Source organism: Gopherus evgoodei, chromosome 5 (genome assembly GCF_007399415.2).
Source record: "Gopherus evgoodei ecotype Sinaloan lineage chromosome 5, rGopEvg1_v1.p, whole genome shotgun sequence".
Classification (NCBI taxonomy): domain Eukaryota; kingdom Metazoa; phylum Chordata; order Testudines; family Testudinidae; genus Gopherus; species Gopherus evgoodei.
In genome coordinates, this window is record NC_044326.1 from 134,393,415 (window position 1) to 134,417,590 (window position 24,176).

Sequence of the window (24,176 nt, forward strand, 5' to 3'; positions counted from 1 at the left end):
TTACCCCGGGCAGGGGCCAAGGGAGAAGGACAAGCAGGAGGGGGCCTCAGCACAGACCATAGGCAGGGCCATGCTGGGCTGTTTGGGGAGGCACAGCCTGGCCCCCCCCCCCATGATGTGTGCCACCCATGTCACCCAGTATATACCCATGAGGGCATGGCTGACAACAATCTAGGAGGTTCAGGGAAAATGTAGTTCTGGAAAAGTCTAGAAGGTTCCACGAGATTCTACAAAGGTCCAGAACATTCTAGGAGGTTGGTGAAAAATGAACCCACGTACAGAATACCTAAAACATTTCACGTCACGCATTCTGTTTTCCCTTTTGTCACTAACAATGAACAGAGCACTCGGAGCCCAGCGCCCCCTGCCAAGCCCGACACCTCAGGTGGTCGCTTGGGTCACTTGCCCCTAAATCCAGCCCTGCTCCCCGTGCCTCTGTGCAAAGAAGTGAAAGAATGCTAGAAATCAGCAGCGTACCGAATGTAAACACTGAAGCTGAGAAGGTGCTGATTACGTAGAGATACAATAACTAGACTGCGATAACCCCAGTTGTTTTCTGAACACTCTGTCGGTAATATCTCTGGCCAAGAATTGCCTGTGCTGGTGGCTAGTTAGGCTCCTAACTAAACACATGCATATTCAAAAGTACTGCACACCCTGCATCTCCCAAGGATGTGGTGTTAGGCTCCTAAGTCACTTGGCCCAGATCCTCAAAGGTTTTTAGGCTCCAAGCCCTAGAAAATTTTGAAAATTTTATCCAAAGTAATTTAGGCACTTAGGAGCCTAAATCCCATTGACTTCCAATGAGCTGGAGGGTCCTAAGTCACATAGCTGTTTCTGAAGATTTTATCTGCCACCTCCTGTTAACTGTCTAAGTCACCATGGCCAGGCAGTAATGTGCAAATCGTCAATAATGCCACTCTTGCTCTGCTTCCACAGAAATATCCACCTCTTGTCCAGAGCCCACAAGAAATGGCTGCAGTTCCAGCTACTGGGTCCCAAACTCTCATCAGCCCCAGCTGCTGCAGCAGGAGGGTCCATCTGCACAGAGGCAGGGAGAGGTCCTTGCTGCTATTAGCCGGGCTCGGCACAGCTCCCCTTTCTACCAGCCTTGGCCTCTCGCTGGCAGGGGCTCCTTTGCACTGCCCGCGTCCGTGCTGGTACGGGCTGTATCTGCCCGGCCTGCCATGGCAGGGCTATAAGTCTGAGTCGCAGGGCAGGGAGTGGCTGACGCTTCTTTCTCCCTCCAGCACATCCATGGGGTTGCTGAAGGACTTGGGAGCTGGCTTCTGGCTGCGTGGCATGAAGTCTCTGGAAGATACGGTGGCGGGGCCCGGCTGGCTGTGGTGGAGATATTTGGTAGTTGTCTTCTTTCTCCTGCACTCCTGGCAGCACTGGTGGAGGCTGAGTGCCAGAGAGAAGCCCCCAATGAGCTCCAGGCAGCTGCCCAGGTAGCCTAGCACCAGGCTGTAGCCCACCTCCAGGGTGCTGCCTGCGGGCGCAGGCAGGGCGCTGAGGTCGTGGTTGTACCACGAGACGGGGATGAGGCTCATCAGCCCGGAGGCGAAGAGTATCAGGCCGGAGAGGCCTGCCAGCAGATAGCGGGGTTCTTCCTGCCAGCAGCGCACCCCCAGAGCCGCCACCACCAGCCCCAGCACAGTCACAACCAGCGAGGAGACCATCAACCCTTTGGCCACCGGCACTGGCTGCGTGGGGAAGTAGCCGAGTTCATCAGCCAGGCCGCACTGGCGCTGGCGGGTGCTCTGGGTCTCTTGGCAGAGTTCCCAGATGCCCTGCTGATAGACCACGTCAATGGGCTTGCCGGATATACTGCTCACCTGCCTCCAGCAGGGAGTCAGCGTGCTGACCAGGTTCAACAGCAGACCGCAGGGGCCAAGCACCAAGCCCACGATCATCACCGACGGCGTCCGCATGTTGCAGGGCCCAGGAGGAGGCAGGAATGGAACCACCGGCCCTGGTGCCCCGCTGTGCTGGGGAGAGGAGAACCCAGTCACGGGGATGGAAGGAGCAGCGCTGCTTCAGAGGCAGATAGAGCTGTGTCCGTCCCCGCCAGCTGCTGTGGTCTGCCCAGCACAGGGCCCTTCCTCCTGCTTGGCCCTGGCGCCTGCCCTGCCCACACAGCCCAGCGTTGTTAGCCCCTGCGCAAGCTCTTACCTGCTGGGTTTGCCAGCCCGGTCGCAGGGGGCATCGGCCATACTGTCGGCTTCCTCTTTGCTCTGTTCCCAGCAGAAGGAAACTGGCTGCTCTGACCGAAACTGCTGCATGCACAGAGAAACCCAGCCCGGCTGTCAAACAAGTTCTGGGTGGTATTTTATGGGAGGGGAGGGGAGGGGAGGGGAAGGCAGGGCTTCTCTATCCTTGCAGGTGAAACAGTAACCAGGAAAGAGCCCTAAAGCACTGACGAATGATCACTGGGCAGGTGGGGATTGGTGTGAAGTGACTGCAGAAAAATCCTTTGCTGCTCCCAGCCTGTGCGTGGCTGGTTTCAATGGTGCTGAGCAAAGGTCTGCGCTTGGCTCCTGAGCAATAACAATGACACAGCCGCACTGAAATCAGAACTCAGGATGGCCGCATGGCCTGGATCTGCCTGGGCAGGAAACGTTACCCCCCCATCACGTGCCCTCCCAGGGGAACATTGGGGCACGTGTGGGGGTGCCCAGGCCCGTCGTGGGGCCTGGATCCAGCTGGAGCACACACTGGGGAGGTAAATAGAGAACTGGATCCCTTCTGCTGTGGGTAGAGCAACACGTCACCCACGTTAGAGCAGACGCTTGGCTGCAGATATAAAAGGGCCCTTTGTCCAGGGGTCTGCGTGGCTATACTGGATTTACAGCTGTACGAGCCCAGCTCTATACGGTCTGTCTGGCCTCGGTGCCGCTGTTCCCACTCTTCTCATACCAGGCCAAGAGTCCTAGTTAGGCTCTCAACTCAGTGGGAAGACGCTGCAGCACATAGCCAGGCAGAGCACCCGGCACTGCCTCTGACTCCAGGGAGTGCTGCTGAGCGTGCTGCACCGTGGAAAACAAGCGGTTCGTGCAGGAGCCTCAGTAAGGATTTGGGATGTGCCTACACTGCAACTAAAAACCAGCTGACACAGGCGCACGGGGCTCAGGCTAAGGGGCTGTTTAATTGTGGGGTCAGCATGTGGGACTCTCCCACCTCGCAGGGGCCTACAGCCCCAGCTCCAGCCCAAGCCCAGCAATCTCCACAGCAACGACACAGCCCCGCAGCCCGAGTCGGCTGGGACGGGCCAGCCGCAGGTGTCTAGCTGCTGTGCAGACATCCCCTTGGAGTGGCTCCCAGTGATCGTGGGCAGACGTGTCTGTCCTCTAGGGAGAGCTGTGGGGAGGCCGTGGAGCATTAGTAGCACCGGAGTGATTTTTCAGCTTGTGTACTGGAAAGTGGGCGAGGTCCAGCCCCAGTTAAAGCAAAGCCCAGGCTGTAATGCCCCCCCCCCCCCGCCCCGCCCCACCCCGCCGGTTCAGCTAGCCTAGGCAGAGTGTGCTTCCAAAGCCGGTGGGAGAGCCTAAAACCTGGCTAAACGCCTGGGCTAACTGTGCAGTGTGGGCACGCCCTGGCTCTCATCAGCCCCACCCGCTGGTTTCCCAGCGGGAACATTTCCTCATTGCTGGCTGAGTGGCTGGTTAACGAGGCCTCAGGCCAATGTCCACCTGGCCCAGAACACTAGACTAGGGCATTTCATTGCATGGCTGTGTAGCATTTCTATTGACCAGCTGGGCATTTCAGGGCAAACTAGTCTTCTCAATGAGTGAGCTCCTCAAATAATGCCCTGATGTGTCACACTGATAAGGACCATTTGCAGTGGGGCCTGTTTGATGTTACCTTATTGGAGAGGAGTCTAGGCTCCTCTTCACTGCTAAAAAAGTGTGGCAGTTACCTCAGGGACAGGTCCAGCACAGTGAAGCAAATGCAGGCAGGGGCATAGGGCTGACCTCAGTGAGTTTACCTAAAGTTCCTGGTCTTCACTGTGTTTTTACCGCAGAAACATTCCTATGCGTCGCCTGAGGCCGTGGTTCTCAGCCAGGGGTACACGTCCCCCTCTGGGGGGCTCGCAAAGGTCTTTCAGGGGATACATCAACTCATCGAGATATTTGCCTAGTTTTGCCACAGGCTACATAAAAAGCACCAGTGAAGTCAGTACACACTAAAAGTTCATACAACTTGTTTATACTTCTCTGTATACTGTACACTGAAATGCAAGTACAGTATTTATATTCCAAGTTATTTATTTTATAATTATATGGTAAAAATGAGAAAGTTGTCAATTTGTCCGTAATAGTGCGCTGTGACACATTTTTATGTCTGATGATTGTAAGCAAGTAGTTTGTAAGTGAGGTGAAACTTGGGGTGTGTAAGACAAATCAGACTCCTGAAAGGGGGACAGTAGACTGAAAAGGTTGAGAGCCACTGTCCTGAGGCATCCGACAATGGCTTTAGCAGTGAAGACAAGTTAGTCCCAGACTCTCCCCAGCAGGGATCCCGAGGGGACGTAAGGGTTAAACTGAATCCTGTGTTCTGGCTCTAAAATGTTTAGCAAACATTGAGGAAGAAAACAACATCCTCATGCCTGGCTTCATCTGCTGCTTGGGTGTGTCTCAATGTAAGGAATGCAGACCCAAACACCTAACCCCGGCAGAGCAACCTATACTGAAGGGGACAGGTCCCATCCCCTGACTGCTTAGAAACAGGAAGCTGCGTATTGTGTTTGGATTTTGCATCTTGCTGGCTGGAATTCCAATAGCTTCCTCTCTACGCATTCATAGTTATTAAATTAATTGCCCCATGTGTGCTTATCCTAGCGTTAGGCATTTCACTTATTAAAAAAATCAGTTTGACCCAAAGTCAATTCCCTTCCCATCAACTAAAAATATAAATCTCTTCTCAACCCTCCCCACACATCTATGTCATTCATCCTCAAGATTTTAAAGCCCTTTATAACCGTATCCATGCAGCAGTGCTGGTATGCAGCCAACTCTGGGGTGGAGTGCTGCAGCCAGGTGACATACCTCATGGCGCAGGAGTGGGTAAATGTTCAGCCAGAGACATCAGCACAAAGTCCTGCTCTTCCAAACAGGGGCACAGAGACCAGACATGGCCTCCATTTGTAAGGACTGATTTGGAACCTGGAAGATTAAAGATTTCCAGAGGTGGCCACTGGCTTTGGGTTCCTACATTTCTGGATGCCCAGCTTGGGACACCTAGCACCAGATTTGCAGAGGCGAAGAGCACCCATGGCTCCCATTGACTGCAGCTGGGGCTGTGAGCCCTCAGTACACTGGAAAACCAGGCCCAGGACCCCAAAAATGAGGCACTGTCATGTCATCCCACGAGGAGTCTCCAGGCTCAGCAATAGCAGCTGGCCCAGGGAATTCTCCAGCTTCTGCTGACCATTAGGTACATGTTCCCACACGTGCTGCCAGCTCTCAGGACAGGAACCATCTCTGCCATTTACCTTTGGGATCTACGCACATGCTGAAGGGCTTTGCCCTGCTCCCCATTCCACACCCGCAACTCCACTGGGCTTCCCAGAAAAGATGGTGATTGTCAGGGGTTGGCTGTGTGCTCTGGGCTGGCAGTACTGCCTAGTGGTGCTACTCCGAGGCGAGAGCCCAAGGAGCCTAATGGTGGGAATCTAAGAATTGATTTCTCTGGCCGTTACTGCCTGAGGTAGTGTTGCCTACTGGCGAGAGTCCAAAGGCAGCTCTCCTTAGCGGCCACATTTCAGGGGTGGCGTCGCCTACCGCCTAGCTCTACAGTTATGAGTTGCTGTGATACTGTAGATGCTGCTGTAGATGTTGAGGTAGCCAGGGCCAGCTTGGGTGCTCTTTGGGCACAGATTATGGAGCTCTTGTCCTGAGAGCTTGCTGTCTGGCAGGAGCAGTAGCCGCCCATCAGCTGGCCTCAGCAGAAATGCCCCACTGCTAGGGTATGGAGCCTCCTGCTGTCAGCATTTCATCCCTGGTGCCCAGGCAGGGGTGCTCTTCTCTGGAGCGGCTCGTGTGCCAATGGTGCCTGTAGACACTTGGCTGGCTTGGTTCCCTGCTCCAAGCAGCTGCGAATGCATCAGTCCCCACTAGTGTATTAATGAAGATGGTGCAGAAACGCTGGGCAGCACAGAACAGGTTTCTCACCAGCACCCTCACCTGGGGGGCCTGGGCTGCAGATTGGAACGGACTGGCCCTAGCCCTGGCCAGCGAGTGTGTGTGGGAAGCCTCCCTGAGGCAAACAGGGCAGCGTGCTTGTGCCCCTGGCACGTGTCCTAAGCTCCCCTCCCCACCCTCACTTCCTGGAGGAATAGGGAGCCACAATGGGCCTGCCGGCTCAGAGTGGTCAGGGTGAAGGGTTCACATCGGAGGCAGCCTCTGAGCTGAGACATTGGCCCGGCTGACAAGCCCGGTTCAGCCAGTCTCAGGCCTCTCCTGCCGCGCCTGTCTGTGCTCTTGACTGACTTTAAAAGCAAAGCACTTAGCTCGCAGCAATGGGAATATGCTAGTAACTGTGGTGTGGACGCAGTGGAGGGTGGAGTCAGCTTGTGGCCAGAAGGGAGGGACGTTCTGCTTTGGAAATTAGACTCTGCGCTACTTCCCTGTTGTGAGAAGATGGGTGTTGAGCGTGTAAAGTGTGGTTCCCCCAAGCGCAGTCCCTCCCTGATTTCCTGCTCCTTTCCGTCACTCTCTGTCCCCTCTGGCTTTCTCCCTGCTCTATCCAGCTTTCTCTAAATCCCACCAGGACCGGGCCCTGTGCTCAGGGCTGCTGCCGCTCCTTCAGCACAAGTCCTGGAGGTTACAAATAACCTTTCCTCTTGCAGCCTCCCTATTGCCCATTCCTGCACCATGGCCCTTTTGCAGGGCCAGTGCAAGGATATTTTGTGCCCTAGGCGAAACTTTCACCTTGCACCCTCCCCCGATGTCCAGCCCCTACCTTCCTACAGCCAAGTTCCCCCAGGGGCCCAGATGTTCACAAAGTGCAGGGGGCACGGGGGGGTTGCAAAGAGGGGGGTCATATGGGGGCTTTTCCAGGGGGTGAAGGTGGCAGAGAGGGGGGTGCATGGGATTGTTGCATGGGGTGGAGGTGGCCAAGAGGTGGAAGGGGCGGGGGTGTAGTGGCAGGGAAGAGATTGCACAGAGGCAAAAAGGGCTGGTTGCAGGGGGTGCAGTGGCAGGGAGGGAGTGGCACAAGGGAGAAGTGAGCGGGAGGGGGTTGTTGCAAGTGAGCAGGCGGGGGTGTGTCTGTGCCCAGGGTTGTTGCAGGGGGGTGAAGGTGGCAGGGAGGGGTTTGCACAAGGGAGGAGTGGACAGGAGGGAGATGGCAGGCATGGGGCAGGGTCCCGAGGTTGATGCAGGGATGAAGGAGACCGTGGCTGGCTCAGGAGGTTGCGGTTTGGAGGTTGCCCAGAGGCAAAAGTGGCAGGACAAGGTGGGCTGTTGGGGCGGGGGTTGCACAGGAGAGAAGGTAACTGTTTGGTGGGTGTTGGAGTGGGTGGCGCTGGCTGAGGGAGGGGTGCCTGGGTTGCTCCCACATACACCATTCCCCAGGCCAGGGACTGGACCTGCCCACCCCCCAATGCTCCATGGGCCAGTGCGGCTCCCCGCGGCCCAGATAGGTACCTCGCAGGCAGAGTAGACACCCAGCTTCTCCACCCGAAGAGCAGAGCACAGCTGCGCCGCCTTCTCCGGCCGCGGGCCAAACCAGGCTCCCTGCCGCCCCTGGGGCTCTCAGTGGTGGCACAGGCAGCCAGCCCCCCTGTGCCTGAGCCTGCTGCCACCGCTGAGAGCCCCGGTGGTGGCAGGGAGCCCGGCTTGGCCTGCGGTGCGGGGAAGAAGGTGCAGCTGCTAGCGCTAGACTCTCCCCTTCCCCCGTCGCCAGCTGCTCCCCTGGGGAGAGGGACTGGCCGTGCCGCGGGCGGCCCCTCTGGAGCCGGGAGGCGGGGAGCAGCAGCAGCCTTGTGCTCCGTTGTTTAAAAAAAATTTGGGGGGCACCGCTTTTTGGTGCCCCCAACCACCTGGTGCCCTAAGCGGCCGCCTAGTCCGCCTAGTGGTTGCACTGGCCCTGCCCTTTTGGGCACCAGGGTATTCAGAGAGGTAACATGCCTCTGGAGCCCCTCTACCCTGAGCTGCATGAATGGCTCCTTCGCACTGGTGGGCTCCCAAGCCACTCCTGGCTCTCCCATAGTGCATCTGATGTTGCTGTAGCCTCAGGCCTAATCCTGCCCCACTGAACATCTGGAACTGAATTCCCTCACTGCTTTGCTGCACTGTCCCAATGTCCTTGGCTGGGTAAGTGGATAGCAGCAGCCATAAGGCTCATGAACCCCTGAAATATGGGGATCCCAGGCAGGTGGGAGCTGAAGACAGGGAGAATTGCCCAGGGGACCTAGCGGGAAAACCAAGATTTTTCCCATGGAAATTTCCACAGGAAAAAAACATCCCCTTTCAGAATGGTCCCGTGGGAAAATTCTGGTTTTCCTGTGGGAATTTAGAAAACCCAGGGAAGTTGTTTTCCTCCCCAGTTTCCCACACTTCCTCCCTGTTTCCCAGCTTCTTCCATTCAGCAAGTGTGGGACACTGGAGGGGAGGGGACATGTTCCCTTTTCACAGTCACTTCCATCACCTCCTGTGTTCAGAGGAAAGTGACCCTTTCCTTCTGAGGGATTAATGTCAGAGCAGGCAAAAGAAGTCACTCTTGGCCAGTCTCACCTCCGCCACCGAGACTCTTCGCCAACTTTTGAAAATGGTAATTTTTTCTTCATTAAAAATGTCATTTTAGTTTGAACTTGTTTTCTGATGAACTATGGTTTGGGTCAGAAAATGCTTGACTGTTGCTCGTGTCTGCTCCTATGGGGAGCAAAGTAGCGTCTCCCTGCACAGGGCCCTCCAAAGTCTAGGGCCAGTGCAGTGCCTACCCACCAGCACCCCCAGACTCTTGCTCAGCACAGTGGGCTGTTGGTGCTCGCTGTCTTTCGCTCTTTAACTTCCCAGGCAGCTGGGAGGAATGCCGCGTACAAAGGCCACTTGGCACCCAGTCACGTGCAGGGGTCTGGCTCTTCCCGCAATTCAGACAATCTCAGGTGTAAAACAAACACAAGAGGAATCAGCAAAGTCAATAGAGAGAAAAGGTGTTGGCTGATGGCCTATGCCAGCCTACGGCCAGCGGTCCAGCCCACACCTGCTGCTCCAGAGTCCTTTCCTCAGCCTAACACAAGACCATACTAGGTCAGACCAATGGTCCATCTAGCCCTGTTTCCTGTCTTTGGACTGGCCAGTGCCAGGTACTTCAAAGGGGATGAACAGAACGGGGCAATGATCCATCCCCTGTTGTCCACTCCCAGCTCCTGGCAGCTGGAGGTTTAGGGCACCCAGAGCTTGGTGTCGCATCCCTGGCTGTCTTGGCTAATAGCCATTGAGGGACCTACCCTCCATGAACTAATTCTTTTTTTAAGCAGTTATACTTTTGGCCTTCACACCATCCCCTGGCAACGAGGCATGAGTGTATCATGGGTAGTTGGGAGTCCATTCCCTCCCCATGGCAATGCAGTGGAATAAAGCAGCAGGTTCCCAGCCTGCAGTCGTGTGAGTAAAATGTTGTTCTTGTTGAACTGAGTGGACCCTTTGAAAAGGGTGCTGCAATCCCAGTGGCATTTCATATATAAATACAGAGCCCTACCTTGAGAGGGAGCTCAGAGCACTACTGGCCTAATGCTGTTCTCACTCAGCCCAGTGCAATGGCACAGGCCCCAATGGAGTTACTCTGAATTCACTCACACCTGACAGCAGTGTGTGGCTATGTGCATAGCTGCCTGCACTGTGTCCTAGCCCCAGGCAGAACACAGCGCCAGCCTCCCCTATTCTAGCGATGCAGGCAGACTCAGGCCCCAGGGCTGGAACAAGGTGGCAGGAGCTGGCATTGTGGTGTCACCCGGCTGTCACAGCCCCAGAGCCCGGCGACATCTATGTGACCTGACATGGTGCTGTGCAGCGTGCTTGCAAGCTGACTCGCCCACAGTTGCTGGCTGGAACATGGACAGAGAGTGGCTGGGAGGGAGGTGTCCCGCTGTCTGGAGTGGCTCACTGCTGTGAATGCCAGTCTCAGGGCAGAGTGTCAGAAAACAGGGCGGTGGTATTTCCTATAATTAGATTTCACCAAGTTGGTAACAGATATACACTCCTGGATCTCTATTCCGGTCTCAGCAGGGAATCTCAGCCAGTCTCCTTAGGTTTGCCAGCCTATCTTGCCACCCAGACAAACTGGACTTAATGATAGTGGTCACATAAACCAGAAATCAGGTTACTCCCAATCCCAAAGGACCAGCCACTGACCCCAGATCCATTTGGTACTCTGGATCTCACACCAAAGACAAGGCTGACGCCAGCTCTCTAGTAAGCTAACTAAGGATTTATTAACTAAGACAAAGAGATGAGAGTTATTGAGAGGTTAAAGCAGGTAAAACACATAAACAGGTGAGTCAAAGTGTGTAAGTCCAAAGTGATAGCAGAGATGTAGTAATCTGCCAGTTTCCTAAAAGTCTTTCAGGGTTGCCCAGAATAACTCTGGGGATTTCTGTCCACTTTGCGAAATATTCCACCGTTAGAATCCAAACAGTCCAGAGATGCAGCATCATTCCTTTGAATCAGTATTTCTATCTCCTTCCCCCAGATAACAGCCTGACAGGTGTTTTTGGTCACTCCCTGGGTCCTTGCTTTGAAATTAGCATTTCCTGTTACAGGGATATACATCCAGTAAACGCCTGCCATTGCACTATAATAGGAATAGATATGTGAGAATAATACAAGTAACAGTCCATTTGTTTTCATGAAGTTCTAACAGCTGATTACCCCCTTCATTAACATACACTTTGATCTAGGGTTAGCTAATTACAGGGTATACATAATGTACAGGCAATGTAGCAGCAAACAGGATATAGATAGGTGAAAACAATACAATCAACATCCCCTTTGATTTCTATTAACACCGGAGTGAATTACTCCATGGCTACTAGTACAATTAACATTTCTTTGGTATTTCAGACACAAGTAAATTGGTCTATGGCCTAGGCAGGGTCTGCTCTGGTAGCAACCCAGGAGGGAAGGCCGGTTAGCTGGAGTGGTATGGGAACTGAAAGAGCGCAAGGGCAGTTTGGTTATGGGACACTTCACCCCAGTGGGATTGTAGTGAGTTGTGGGGGACAGGGACACAGTTTGTACCAACTTCTCTGTACTCCAGCTCCATAGCCCTGGCCACCCGCTCTCTCTTCCCCGCCTTTGGTCTCCACATCTGTAAAGTGGGGACAAATGCACTCACCTAGCCCACAGGGCTGTAGTGAGGGGTAGCTAGGGTCTGTGAGATGCTTTGTACACTTCAAGTGCTGAGCTGGAGTGGGCGTATTGCAGAGACTTGGGCCCAGCTCCTTACAGGGATTTAGGACCCTTGCAAGTGAAAATGGAGAGAGGCGAGTGCCAGTGTAAGCTCGTGGTGTGTCCACTCTAAGCCAACGGGAGAGAGCTCGCCCGTCGCCTGTCTGCTTCACTACTCCGGCCCCCAAGAGCGGCTGTAGCTATGTCAGAAGGAGACGCTCTCCCGCTGACATAGCGCTGTCCACTCTGGCGACTGCATCGCCGACTAGGAACAAAGCAGCATTTCTTTTTCATGGTTCACAAGCGAAGGCAAAGAACTCGTCCTGTGTAACAGCCTCATCTGGTGACTCTTCTGTAACACTGTTAACAGCTGCATGCCATGTGCTCCGTTAAGGCTCCACCCTGAAGTCAGGAGCCGTCTACTGTAACTATCTGGCTTGCCCCCTAAGGCAGGACCGCCCTGGGGGGGGGGTAAGTGGGGCAATTTGCCCTAGGCCCCGCAGGGGCCCCCACGAGTGTATAGTATTCTATAGTATTGTAACTTTTTTTATGGAAGGGGCCCCCAAAATTGCTTTGCCCCAGAACTCCTGAATCCTCTGGGTGGCCCTGCCCTAAGGGCATGGGGCCTGCAGCCAGCTACCCCTGATTACAACGCAGCCAGGTCTGGGCATGGATCAGATGATTTCCCTGTAAAGAGAAGCTGGAGGCTGCAGTGAAGTAGGAAATGTTTAGTGACCAGAGTTGCTAGGACTGAGCAGCCGTCAGCAGAAAGTGGGGATGGTGATGCCAGGTAGGACCTGCCAAAACAGGGAAAGCCCCAAGCAGGAAGGTTGGGAGTAGGAAGAGAAGAGAAACTTCTGTTTTGCATGTCTTTTTGTTGGACTTTAATGTAGCACTTGGAGTTTACTGTGAAGTGATTCCAAGCAGACCCCAAGAAGGGGAGTAGTGAATGGACAGTGTAGAATTGGTTTAAGAACCCCCTTGTTGGGGAAACTGAGGCATGAAAGGGGTGCTTGGGGAAGTGGCTGGCCGAGTGATCGCTATTAGCAGGGACTGGCTATTGATTGTGTTCAGATCAAGGATTTAGTTAAAGGCTGCATACTCTCTTGATGCCATGGAGTATGGTCTCAGGGGAGCTGCCTGTACAGCCTGCTCCCACTGAAATCAGTGGTAGTTCTGCCACTCACTGCAGTGGGAGTAGGACAGGCCCTGAAGATGCAAGAACATGATCGGGCCAGATTTAAAAAGTGCTCAGGCCCTAGCAGCTCCCACGGGGACAGTGGAGAGCAAACGGGAACAAGGGGAGCTGCTGGGTGCTCTGCAGAATCTGGCCCTACAGTTAGTGCCTGAGTGGGAGCAGAGCTCTTCTGGGTGCTGGTCATCACCCCACAAGGCCAGCAGGTTCCCAGGGGCCTCTGAGCTGGACTCCCTCATTTTTGAGGTCACAGTCGCACTTGCTTTTTCAGAAGTGCTGAATACTTGTAGATCTAAGCACAGCCGCTGGGAGCAACAGGTGTGTGGGTCCCTGTAAATGAGTCTCAGGTGGTGACTGATTAAGGTGCCCAGTTTGAAAGAGACTTGAAAGTCTGGCTGCAAGGTCTATCTAGCCTAGCAGAGGCAGCTGATTAAACCAGGCAAATGTCCAGTGAGCCAGGCAGTGTTCAGTGCAGGCTGTGTCAGCTCATCCCCTCTTTCGCTCAGGGATATCGCACCCTGCTGCATCAGTCCTACTCTAGGGGTGTGCCGTGTGTCTTGCACACACATGAAATGCAGCATGCCTTGTGCAGGGTCTCTGGAGACAGCTGCTTACCCTTCCATGGTCACGATCCTGGGACCCCACCACCAGCCCTGCTGGCAGAGGGAGCCCTAGTGCAGAGCAGGCTTGCAGGGGAGCTGCTCCACCCTCAGGCTGTCTGTTACAGGGGAAAAATTGACATTTTAGATTTAGTTTCAGTCCAAACTGGAGCGAAGGGAAATATTTTTGAAATCTTCTGCAAAACGGGCATTTCAAAAAAATAGTGTTAGGAGAGTTTAAATGTTTGGTTTTTTTCAGATTGAATTTTTTGTTCTGAAATTTATTTGATTCTTTTTCATTTACCATTACTTGTCTGTTGTTTCTAGTATGTCATGACACGTCAGTAACTGAAGTGCATATTATGACACGTCATATCATGCCAGGTAATAATATGCACAACTACCACTGACTTGTCATTTAACAGCTCTAGAAAGTTAAAAAAATGACTCCCTTTTCCTTCCCATGCACCCAGAAGAGTGGCAAACGGAGCCCAACGACACTGTGTGCACATCTGACCTGCAGCAACTAATGTTCACCTCTGTATTCCAAGAAGTGGCACAAAGGATTCTGGGTTGTTTATCAGAACAGGGAAAATATGGCTGAATATTGGATTACAGGAGGAAATAGGTTGAGAACTACTGCTTTAGAGGATAAACAACTTGCAGGATTTCATTAAAAATCATAGGATGTACTTAAGTGTCTGAAATATTCTTAAGCCAGGTTCTGAGATCAATTATACCTTTGTAAATCTGGAGTAATTTTGAATTTCAGTGGAGTTACTCCAGATTTATACTGGTTTAACTGAGATCCGAATCTGGCCCCTAATTCATTTACGTTCAGAAGATATTTCTTATACGTTAATTCAACTTCATGTGATTATGCAAAACTCTTATTAAGATTCCACAAGTAACACAAGGTATTTCTTTTACATAAATATAAATCTTGTATTTAATAATCCATTCCTATGCTGTATTTAACACACAGTTGGTTAAAAACAAAGCTACATAGGTAGGTTTGATTAACTTTTCCCCTATAAACCGTGATTATTATGGATAGGCACCTTCTTTGTGAAAATTAGCTGCAGAGTGAATCCCAGCATAGGGTCAGAACCATGTGTTTTGGGAATGGGGGATTTTGATGTAAATCTGTCTTCAGCAGTAGATGCGCTCAGTATTAATTTTGCATGCACAGTATGGAGCTGCCATCTTAGGGTGCTAATATTTTTAGTTCTTCATCCACACCCTATAGGAAAAAAGCACCAGTGATTTGGAAAAATGACTTGTTCTTGTTTCTGGTTCTCAGTGCCTTGTCTTCACTGGCGCATAATGGCGGGTGCTGCCCACTAGCACCTGCTGTAATTAATGCTGGAAAACAATCTTTTCTTTACTGCATCTGCCTATTTTTCACATGCTCAGAACTTTCTGCCATTTTATCTGGTGTCTCCCATGTCGCATCTCTGCTTGTAGCCAAATGAGTGTCCAAAAGGTGAGTGAAACGCTCTCTGAGTGTAGTTAGAAGTTCTGGAATTCTTTCCATTCTCAGCACACATTTCCCCTTGGGCTTGCGCGGTTATGGACCAATCAGTGCACAGACACTGATTTCTATTTTTCCCCTTGGGTGCTCCACCACCGTGAGGCCTGCCCGCAGCTCACTCCTCTCAGCCCTCCCCTGAGCGTTTCCTGCCAGCTGCCCGAGAGCTGATTGGCAGCCAACCCCAGCCTGCCCAACAGCTGGGGGTGCTAAGCACCCCCTATTTTGTTCTGGAGGTACTTGAACCCCAAAGCACCCCTGGAGTTGGTGCCTCTGGAACAGGCAGCGGAAACTTCCTAAGGGTGTGAGCGGGGCACTAGTGTCTGAACTGTGGCCCCACCCCTCGTGCTGCCCTTTCTCCTCAAACCTCTGCCTTCAACCTGCCCCTTCCCCTGAGGCCCCGGTCTTGCACCGCCTCTTCCCCTCCCCCCCCCCTTCCTGACTCCCGCTCACTCTTCTCCACCCCTCGCTCACCCTTACAACTGGTAAGAAGTGGGAGGCCATGGCCCTCAGGCCCCCACTGTTCCGACATCCCCGCTGGAAGGGGCTTTGCAGCCCCAAGAGCTAGATGCTGGTTTTTCAATGAAAGCTTCACTTCTGCTGAATGTAGCTGCAGTCACCCCCTCCACCCCTGTCTCTGTGTAGGGTGTCACCAGCCACTGCTAGATCAGGACAGCCACCCACTGCAGGCTTAGCAGCAATCACAGAGAGACAGCAGTTCTTGTCACCCCTCGGCCTGGCACCTCCACAGCAGGGAGCAGGCTTGTCCCCTCACCTTCACCCTGTCCCACTGAGGACAGCTGGGAAAGGGGCAACATCCTCCAGCCTCTGCCCTCCCAGATGTCATGCCTGGTCCCTGGTGTGGCCCCATGCCACGGGGGAGGGCCCAGATGGGGTGTGGTCTCATGATCATCTTGTGTCCTCATGCCGCTTCCCACCACACCTGTGCAGGTGCAATTGCTGAACCGTTGCACTTCCCCAGGTCGCTGGAGGAGCATTCACACTCCAGCAGCCGGCCTCGCAGGAGATGCTTCCTATTTTGAGGCTCTCTGATGCAGTGCCAGGAAGTGGAGCCAATGATGTAGCCCCACTTGATGATCATGTCTCTAGACCAGCCAATTCCAGTGCAGTCAGTTAAGACCACCCCATATAGCCCAGGGCTGATCTGTACGGGGTAGTAAGAGCCAGAGTACACAGGCTACAGGGTGGTTCTCTACTCTTCTTTGCAAGAGCTAAGCCATTGTCTGAGTGACAATGCTAGGAGTGTAACATTGGCATGAAAACTTTGCTGTGACTTGTTACCTCATAAAGCGGATGTCTCGGATCTGTGCGTTGCCTTGTGCACTCGACTCTACTAGCAAATTCCCGGTGTGTGTCACAAGGAGCAATACCTGTGAGGCTGCAGAGGCTTTTGACATGGGTGGGCGTAAGGCAGCCTGTAATGCAGTGGCAGGCGGTGGTAAGTGCAGAGTCTAGCCTCTTTGCATGAGGAGATTGTGCTCACGCTGCGCAGGTGTATTCAGCAGAGGAGGAGCAAAGCGACAGTGCTGTTGATCACCGTGCGTGTGGACGGGTCTGCACCCCCTTTGATGTAACCAGCTTGCTGAGAATGTTTCACGTGCTAACCTTGGGTTTCGTTTTCTCAATGAGGGCTCTGCAGAGATGTGTGCACTTGGGTCACACCGGCGGTTTATGGAATGAGCAAGTTTCCTCCCAAGCCAGCTGATGTTGAGTTCTCATTTGGCCACTCAGTTTTTGAAATGGACCGTGCTGACTTCCATGAGGTGGGAGGGCCAGGTGGGTGCAGTCCCGTGATACAAGGGCCCCAGCTGGGTGTCATCCCGTGACGCAGAAGGTCTATCCATGTGTTCCTATGCAGAGCCAGTCTGGATGAACTGTCACTGCTTGGGTAATTTGTTTCTCCTGCTGAGCTAGAAACCTACTATGCCCTGAGGATCTTATCCCAATGCCCTGAGAGCAAAGGGTGAGATGAGCAAAGGGTGAGATGAGCTCCTGTGGCCTGTCCCCTCAGAGCAGCTGTTCCCTCCCCTGGCGTGAGTCCCGTTGGGTCTGTGTCCTTCGGCAGCATTTTTGTGCCAGACGCTTCCTGTTTTCCCTGTGGCCCAGGACTGTGGGGATTGTTTAGCAGGCCTGTGCGGCTGGGAATTCCTGTTTGTGTTCGGCTGACCCGGGGGGCTGTGTGCGCTGAGTGAGCACAGCTAGACAGCGTGTCTTCCAGTGGGTGGAGGCCTTTGGCGGAGACATAATAGCGCTGTATTGAGGTGCGGGGGAGGGTGGAGAGATGGATCCTGCCTTCTGCATTCTTTGTGGCCTTTCTAACAAAGGACTGGTTGGAAGGACATATCTGCCTGCCATCAGATATGTGCTGGCTGCTTGCCACTTCCTGAAAGCCCCTCTCACGACGTCCCAGCAGATGCAAGCAGTGCTTCCAGGAACACAGGTGTCCCTTTGCTGATAAGGGACATGTGGTTTTGTCAGTTATTCAGTGGTGCCTCCAGCTTTAGGACGCAGTGTCTAGAGGAAGAGTCTTGGCTATAAACAAAATGCAGAGCGCCACGTCCAGCGGTAGAATCCCTTGAGCGGACGTGCCATCTGAAGGAAGCTGCCCATTGCCCAAGGATCGGCTGAGAATTGGGAGGAATTTGGCTCCTTGGCTTGCCCTCAGGGGAAGATTGTGGAGGCAGCAAACACTGGCACCCAAATGAGATCTTCAAATCCTGCTGTTTGGGAACTTACATTGGCACTTGAGCCTACCTGACATGCCTGAGTGCTGGCGTAGTGCACTGGTCTGAGACCTGGAAATCATACTTATTCTAAGCGGAGCTGGCAGTGCTGGTCAGGTCATTGATTCGGAGCAATCTGGGTCTCTTGGTAAAATGGGTGCAAGCAAACAATATGCATTTTAATATGGCTTAATGCAAATATTTTCATCTAGGAACAAAAATGGGGGCGGGGACTCTATCCTGTGGAACAGCTACTCTGAAAAAGACTTGGAGATGTGGATAATCTGATAAACATGCACTCCCAAGGTGACGCTGTGGCCAAAAGAGCTAATCCAATCCTGGGGTGCATAAACGGGGGGAATTTTGCATAGGAGCAGAGAGGTTATTTTACCTCTGTATTTGGCACTGGTGCAACCACTGCTAAAACCCTGTGTCCAGTTCTGGTGCCAACAATTCAGGAAGGATGTTGATAAATTGGAGAGGGGTCAGAGAAGAGCCACGAGAATGATTAAAGGATGAGAAATCATACCTCCTAGTGCCTGTCACAGATCCACGGGACCAGTGCTATGCTCCCAGCTTTGGAACAGTCTCTAGAAGGAAACCTTTCAGTGTGCCTGATCCTCAAGGGGTCTCACTCTTCTTCCATGTGGCTTCACCACCTCCTTAGACTACATATCTGAGCCGCCAGCACTCCTGCTTCACACCGTGAGCTCTGTTTAGCGAATCCAGCTGAGGTTAACTCATACGCTCTTCAGGGATGAATGCACCTCATCAAGCATTTGCAGTGACGCTCAGTGTTGGCCAAACGACTGGGTTTTATTAGTTCACTGGAACGCAGCAGAGAAAGTCCGTAGGGTAACACAGCAAACTGAAGGTTAAAGCATAGTCCATTCTGGTTAGCCCAGAGCCCAGCCAAGCTGGAGTGAACCCCTTGCTTCAAGCTCTGCCTGTCTCTCCTCAGCCACACGGCCTGAGCTACTCACTCACGATACATCTCCTGGGCCAGGTAGGAGGGACGCCTAACTGTAACAGACAGTAACTAGGGAAGAGAAAACTGGGGCTGCCTTCTCCTCTCTTGGTTATGGTTGCCAACTTTGTAATATTAAAAAACCAGACACTCCAGTAGGAGTGCCAGAACCTTCCCCACACCGTCCCCTGTTCACTCCTCTCCCTGTTCCCCCCCGGTCCCTTCCTGTTTTTCCCCTCTACCAGGGTCGGGAGGCACTCACTTGCAGAGCTGGGATTGGGAGTTGCAGCCACCCAAGGCAGGTAGGAGGTGGCCCCAGCTGAGTGTGTGTGGGGGATGCAGGTGATGATCCAGCACCTCCCCTGCACACACTAACTGGAATTTGGGTGTCCGGTCAGCAGTACTGACTGGACTTCGGTTGTCCAGTCCCTTTCTCGACCGGACTTTCTGGTCAAAAACTGGGCACCTGGCCACCCTACTCTGGGTGCATTACAGCTGTCCTTCTGTCATAACCTATTCCCAGATTTGGACCTTAGCGTCCAAAATATGGGAGTTAGCATGAAAACCTCCAAGCTTAGTTACCAGCTTGGACCTGGTAAAGCTGCCACCACCCAAAAAATTAGAGTGTTTTGGGGCACTATGCTCCCCCCAAAAAACCTTCCCTGGGGACCCCAAGACCCAAATCCCTTGAGTCTCACAACAAAGGAAAATAAACCTTTTCCCTTCCCCCCTCCAGGTGTTCCTGGAGAGATACACAGAAGCAAGCTCCGTGAATCTAAACGGAGGGATTCCACCCTCTCTATTTCTAGTCCTGGAAACAGAAGTACTTCCCTCTTCACCCAGAGGGTATGCAAAGTCAGGCTAGTAAATCTAACACACACAGATTTCCCCCTGACTTCTTCCTCCCACCAATTCCCTGGTGAGCACAGACTCAATTCCCTGGAGTTCCCCACTAAAGAAAAAACTCCAACAGGTCTTAAAAGAAAGCTTTATGTAAAAAGAAAGAAAAATACATAAAAATGGTCTCTCTGTATTAAGGTGACAAATACAGGGTCAATTGCTTAAAAGAAATATTGAATAAACAGCCTTATTCAAAAAGAATACAATTCAAAGCACCCCAGCAACTACACACATATAAATACTAAAAAACATATAAATCACTATCTGATCTTTTGTACTTACAACTGGGAAACAGAAGATTAGAAAGCAAGAGACAGAAATCCTCCCATAGCTGAGAGAGAGACAGGCACAAGACAAGAACAAAGAACTCAGACACAAATTTCCCTCCACCCAGATTTGAAAAAGTCTTGTTTCCTGATTGGTCCTCTGGTCAGGTGTTTCAGGTTACTTCTTTCCAGGTGTAAGAGACATTAACCCTTAGCTATCTGTTTATGACACCTTCTCAGCAGTGCAGAATACAACTCACCCTAGGTGCTGGCTAGGGTTTGGCCAGGTGCAAGCCAGGAATGTGCATGGCTCCGGTTACTGGGTCTCAGTTCTGTATACAGGTTCCCTCCTCCTCACAGCCTGTTCATGGACTTCTAGCTCTCCCTTCTCTTCTGTGTGCAAGGAAAAGGACCAAGAGGGGGACCAGCCACCGTCTGCTAATGAAACATTACAGGATGTATGTGACATTATTGATATAATCTGGGACCATATAGAACATGGTTACAACCAAAGTCCTGTAGTGGCACCAAATCTTATGTAAAGGGGGTCATATAAGGTGTCTAAGACCAGGTTATGGGTTGCTGGTCATGATTATTCTGTCTGTATACATGTATCATTTTGTAGTTGAAGTTATGAGTATTGGCTCTATACTGTCTCTATTTCAAATTTGTGCTGTACTTCTGGGAAACATCCCAGACAAGTTGCTGTTAGCTCTTCCTAGCCTGCTTGATGGTCCATTAAGGACCATCAGCCTCACAACTGACCCATTGAGAGAAGGCAGATATGCCTTATAACTCAACAAAGTATGCAGGGACTTGCCCATGTGACTCCAGACTACATTTTGCTGTAATTTTCCACAGTTAAGGACAAAGAGGTTCTTACACCTCGAAAAGCCTATAAAAGGCTGATGCCTCATCTCCATCTTGTCTTCAATCCTGCTTCTTACCTCTGGAGGGACTTTGCTACAAGCTGAAGCTCTACACAAGGGACTGATGACCCATCCCAGCAGGGGATGTTCTCCAGAGACTTGATTTGAACCTGCAGTTTACTCCATCACTGCTACAAGCCTGAACTAAGAACTTTGCCATTACTGTATGTAATTGATTCCATTTAACCAATTCTAGCTCTCATCTCTATCTTTTTCCCATTATGAATAAACCTTTAGATTTTAGATTCTAAAGGATTGGCAACAGCATGATTTATGGGTAAGAACTGATGTGTATATTGAGCTGGGTCTGGGGCTTGATTCTTTGGGATCGAGAGAACCTTTTTCTTTTATTGGGGTGTTGGTTTTCATAACCATTCATCCCCAGGACGAGTGGCACTGGTGGTGATACTGGGAAACTGGAGTGTGTAAGGGAATTGCTTGTGTGACTTGTGGTTAGAAAGTGGGGTGTAACCAAATTCCTCTTTGTCTGACTGGTTTAGTTTGCCTTAGAGGTGAAAAAACCCCAGCCTTGGGCTGTAACTGCCCTGTTTTAAGCGATTTGTCCTGAATAGTCACTCTCAGTTGAGTCCCGCCAGAACTGCATCATCACCGTGTGGGGAGGGGGTTAGGAGCTGGGGATGGGGAAAGAAGTCTGGGGGACGAGGGGAGTATCGCACTAGGGACAGTCGGGGGGTTGCACCATGGAGGTGAGAGAGGCAGAAGGGGTGACAAGAGCAGAGGGAACAGCGAAAGGCTGGGTGCAGGGGTCAGGGGCAGAAGGATCTGTGCCCACTTAGCTCCACAGCATGGAAAGGAACCCGGAATCCCTGAGGCTCAACATTCCTCTTCTGCCAGCAAATCTCTGGGAAGCCCTCTAGCAAAGCTTGTGTGTCCTCCCCACCCCCAGTAGCAGGTCCACATAGTCATTACTAGCCTACTACTGCTACCAGTTATTCTGTTAGCTCCAGTGATAAGAGGACTGTGCTGTGGGTATCTCTTGACCCATGTGGGTTCAGTACAGATCCACAGGATGGATTTGTTTTGTTTTTTCAACTCGTGAATTCTTTGAAGTGTAGGAAATGATATTTTGGGGTGCCCAGTTTGAGATGCTGAGCACTCCCAGCTGCACCTGAGGTCAGTGGGAAATCAGCTGTGAACACAGCAAATACTATAAAATGCTAAGTTGTTGGGAAACTGAGCCGCTAGGTTTCTCCAGGGTCCCTAGGGCGGGAAGCCCTACGCATAGGAACCCTAACCCTAGCTCCAAGTGCTGTACCCTTAGGAACCCTAACCCTAGGGAAGGAAGCCCTATGCATAGGAACCCTAACCCTAGATGCAAGTGCCCTACCCATAGGAACCCTAACCCTAGGGCGGGAAGCCCTGCCTAGAGGAACCGGAACCCTAGCTCCAAGTGCCCTACCCATAGGAACCATAACCCTAGGGCGGGAAGCCATATCCATAGGAACCTTAACCCTAGCTCCAAGTGCCTACAGTTAGGAACTCTAATTCTAGGAAGGGAAGCTCTACCCACAGGAACCCGAACCTTCGCTCAAAGTGCCCTACACTTAGGAACCCTAACCCTGGTTCCAAGTGCCCTACCCTTAGGAACCCTAACTGAAGGGCAGAAAGCCCTACCCATAGGAACCATAACCCTAGCTTCAAGTACCCTACCCATAGGAATCCTAACCCTATCTCCAAGTGCCCTACCCTTCGGAAACCTGACCTTAGCTCCAAGTGCCCTACTCTAAGGAACCTTAACCCTAGGTCAGGAAGCCCTACTCATAGGAACCCTAACTTTAGGGCGGAAAGCCCTACCCATAGGAATCCTAACCCTAGCTCCAAGTACCCTATCCTTAGGAACCCTAACCCTATCTCCAAGTGTCCTACCCTTCGAAAGCATAACCCCAGCTGCAAGTGGCCTATCCATAGAAACCTTAACCCTAGTTCCAAATGCCCTCCCCATAGGAACCCTAACCCTAGCACCAAGTGTACAATCCATGGTAACCCTAACTCTAGGATGGGAAGCCCTACCCATAGGAACCCTAACTCTATCTCAAAGTGCCCTACCCTTAGGAACCCTAACCCAAGTTTCATGTGGCCTACCCATAGGAACCGTAACCCTAGTTTGAAGTGCCCTACCCAAAGGAACCCTAATCCTAGGAGGGAGGGATATCCAACCCATAGGAACCCTTACCCTAGCTCCAAGTGCCCTACCCATAGGAACCGTAAAGCTAGAGAGGGAAGCCCCATACATAGGAATCCTAACCCTAGCTACATGTGCCCTACTCTTAGGAACCGTAACCTCAGCTAAAAGTGTCCTAACCATAGTAACCCTAACCCTAGCTCCACGTGCTGTACGAATAGGAATCTTAACCTGAGGGCCAGGCGCCCTACCCATAAGAACCCTAACCTTGGCTCCAAGTGTCCTACCCATATGATCTTTAACCCTAGGGTGGGACACCCTACACATAGAAACCCTAACCCTAGCTTCAAGTGCCCTACCCTTAGGAACCCTAACCCTAGGGCAGGGCACCCTACCCACAAGAACCATAATCTTAGGCCCAAGTGCCTTACCGTTAGGAACTCTAACCCTAGGGCGGGAAGCCCTACCCATAGAAACCTTAACTCTAGTTCCAAGTTCCCTACCCTTAAGAACTCTAACCGTAGGGCAGGGAGCCCTACACATAGAAACCCTAATACTAGCTCTAAGTGGCCTACCCTTAGGAACCCTAACCCTAGCACGAGAAGCCCTACCCTTAGGAACCATAACCTAAGCTCCAAGTGCCCTACCCATAGGAACCGTAACCCTGGGGCGGGAAGACCTCCCCATAGGAAACCTAACCCTAGCTCCAAGTGCCCTACCCGTAAGAACTCTAACTCTAGGGTGGGAAACTCTACCCATAGGAAACTAAATCTAGCTCCATGTGCCCAACCAATAGGCTCCCTAACCCTAGGGCGGGAAGCCCTACCCATAGGAACCCTAACTCTAGGGCAGGAAGCTCTACCCATAGGAGCCCTAACCCTATCTCCAAGTGCCCTTCCCTTAGGAACCCTAACCTTATATTCAAGTGCCCAACCCTAAGGAACCTTAACCCTAGGTTAGGAAGCCCTACGAATAGGAACACTAATCCTAGCTCCGAGTGTCCTACCCTTAGGAACCCTAACCCGAGGGTGGGAAGCCCTACCAATAGGAAGCCTAATGCCATATCCAAGTGCCCTATCCTTAGGAACGGTAACCTTAGCTCCAAGTGCCCTACCCTTTGGAACCATAACCCTAGAGCGAGAAGCTATACCTATAGGAACCCTAACCCTATCTCAAGGTGTCGTACCCATAGGAACCCAACGGCATGGCCGGGCTTCCTACCCATAAAAACCATAACCCTAGCTACAAGTGCCGTACACTTAGGGACCCTAAGCCTAGCTCCTTTTACCCTACCCTTAGGAATCATAACTCTGGTGCAGGAAGCCCTACCTATAGGAAACCTAACCCCATACCAAAGTGCCCTAAACCTAGGGGTGGGCACCCTACCCTTTGGAAACCTAAACCTACCTCCAAGTGGCCTACCCATAGGATCCCTGAGCCTGTCACCAAGTGCCCAACCCTTAGGAAGCCTAAACCTAGGGTGAGAAGCTCTACCCATAAGAACCTTAA

At 52.0% G+C, this 24,176-nt stretch overlaps 1 protein-coding gene across 1 annotated transcript; it reads right to left on the reverse strand.

Annotated features, from left to right (window-relative positions):
- Positions 1–763: 763 nt before the first annotated feature.
- Positions 764–2,276, reverse strand: CLDN23 (claudin 23). The gene has a single exon (XM_030564305.1). The coding sequence runs from the start codon at positions 1,932–1,934 to the stop codon at positions 1,197–1,199; it is 738 nt and encodes a 245-aa protein (XP_030420165.1). The 5' UTR covers positions 1,935–2,276; the 3' UTR covers positions 764–1,196.
- Between the last annotated feature and the right edge of the window lie 21,900 nt (positions 2,277–24,176).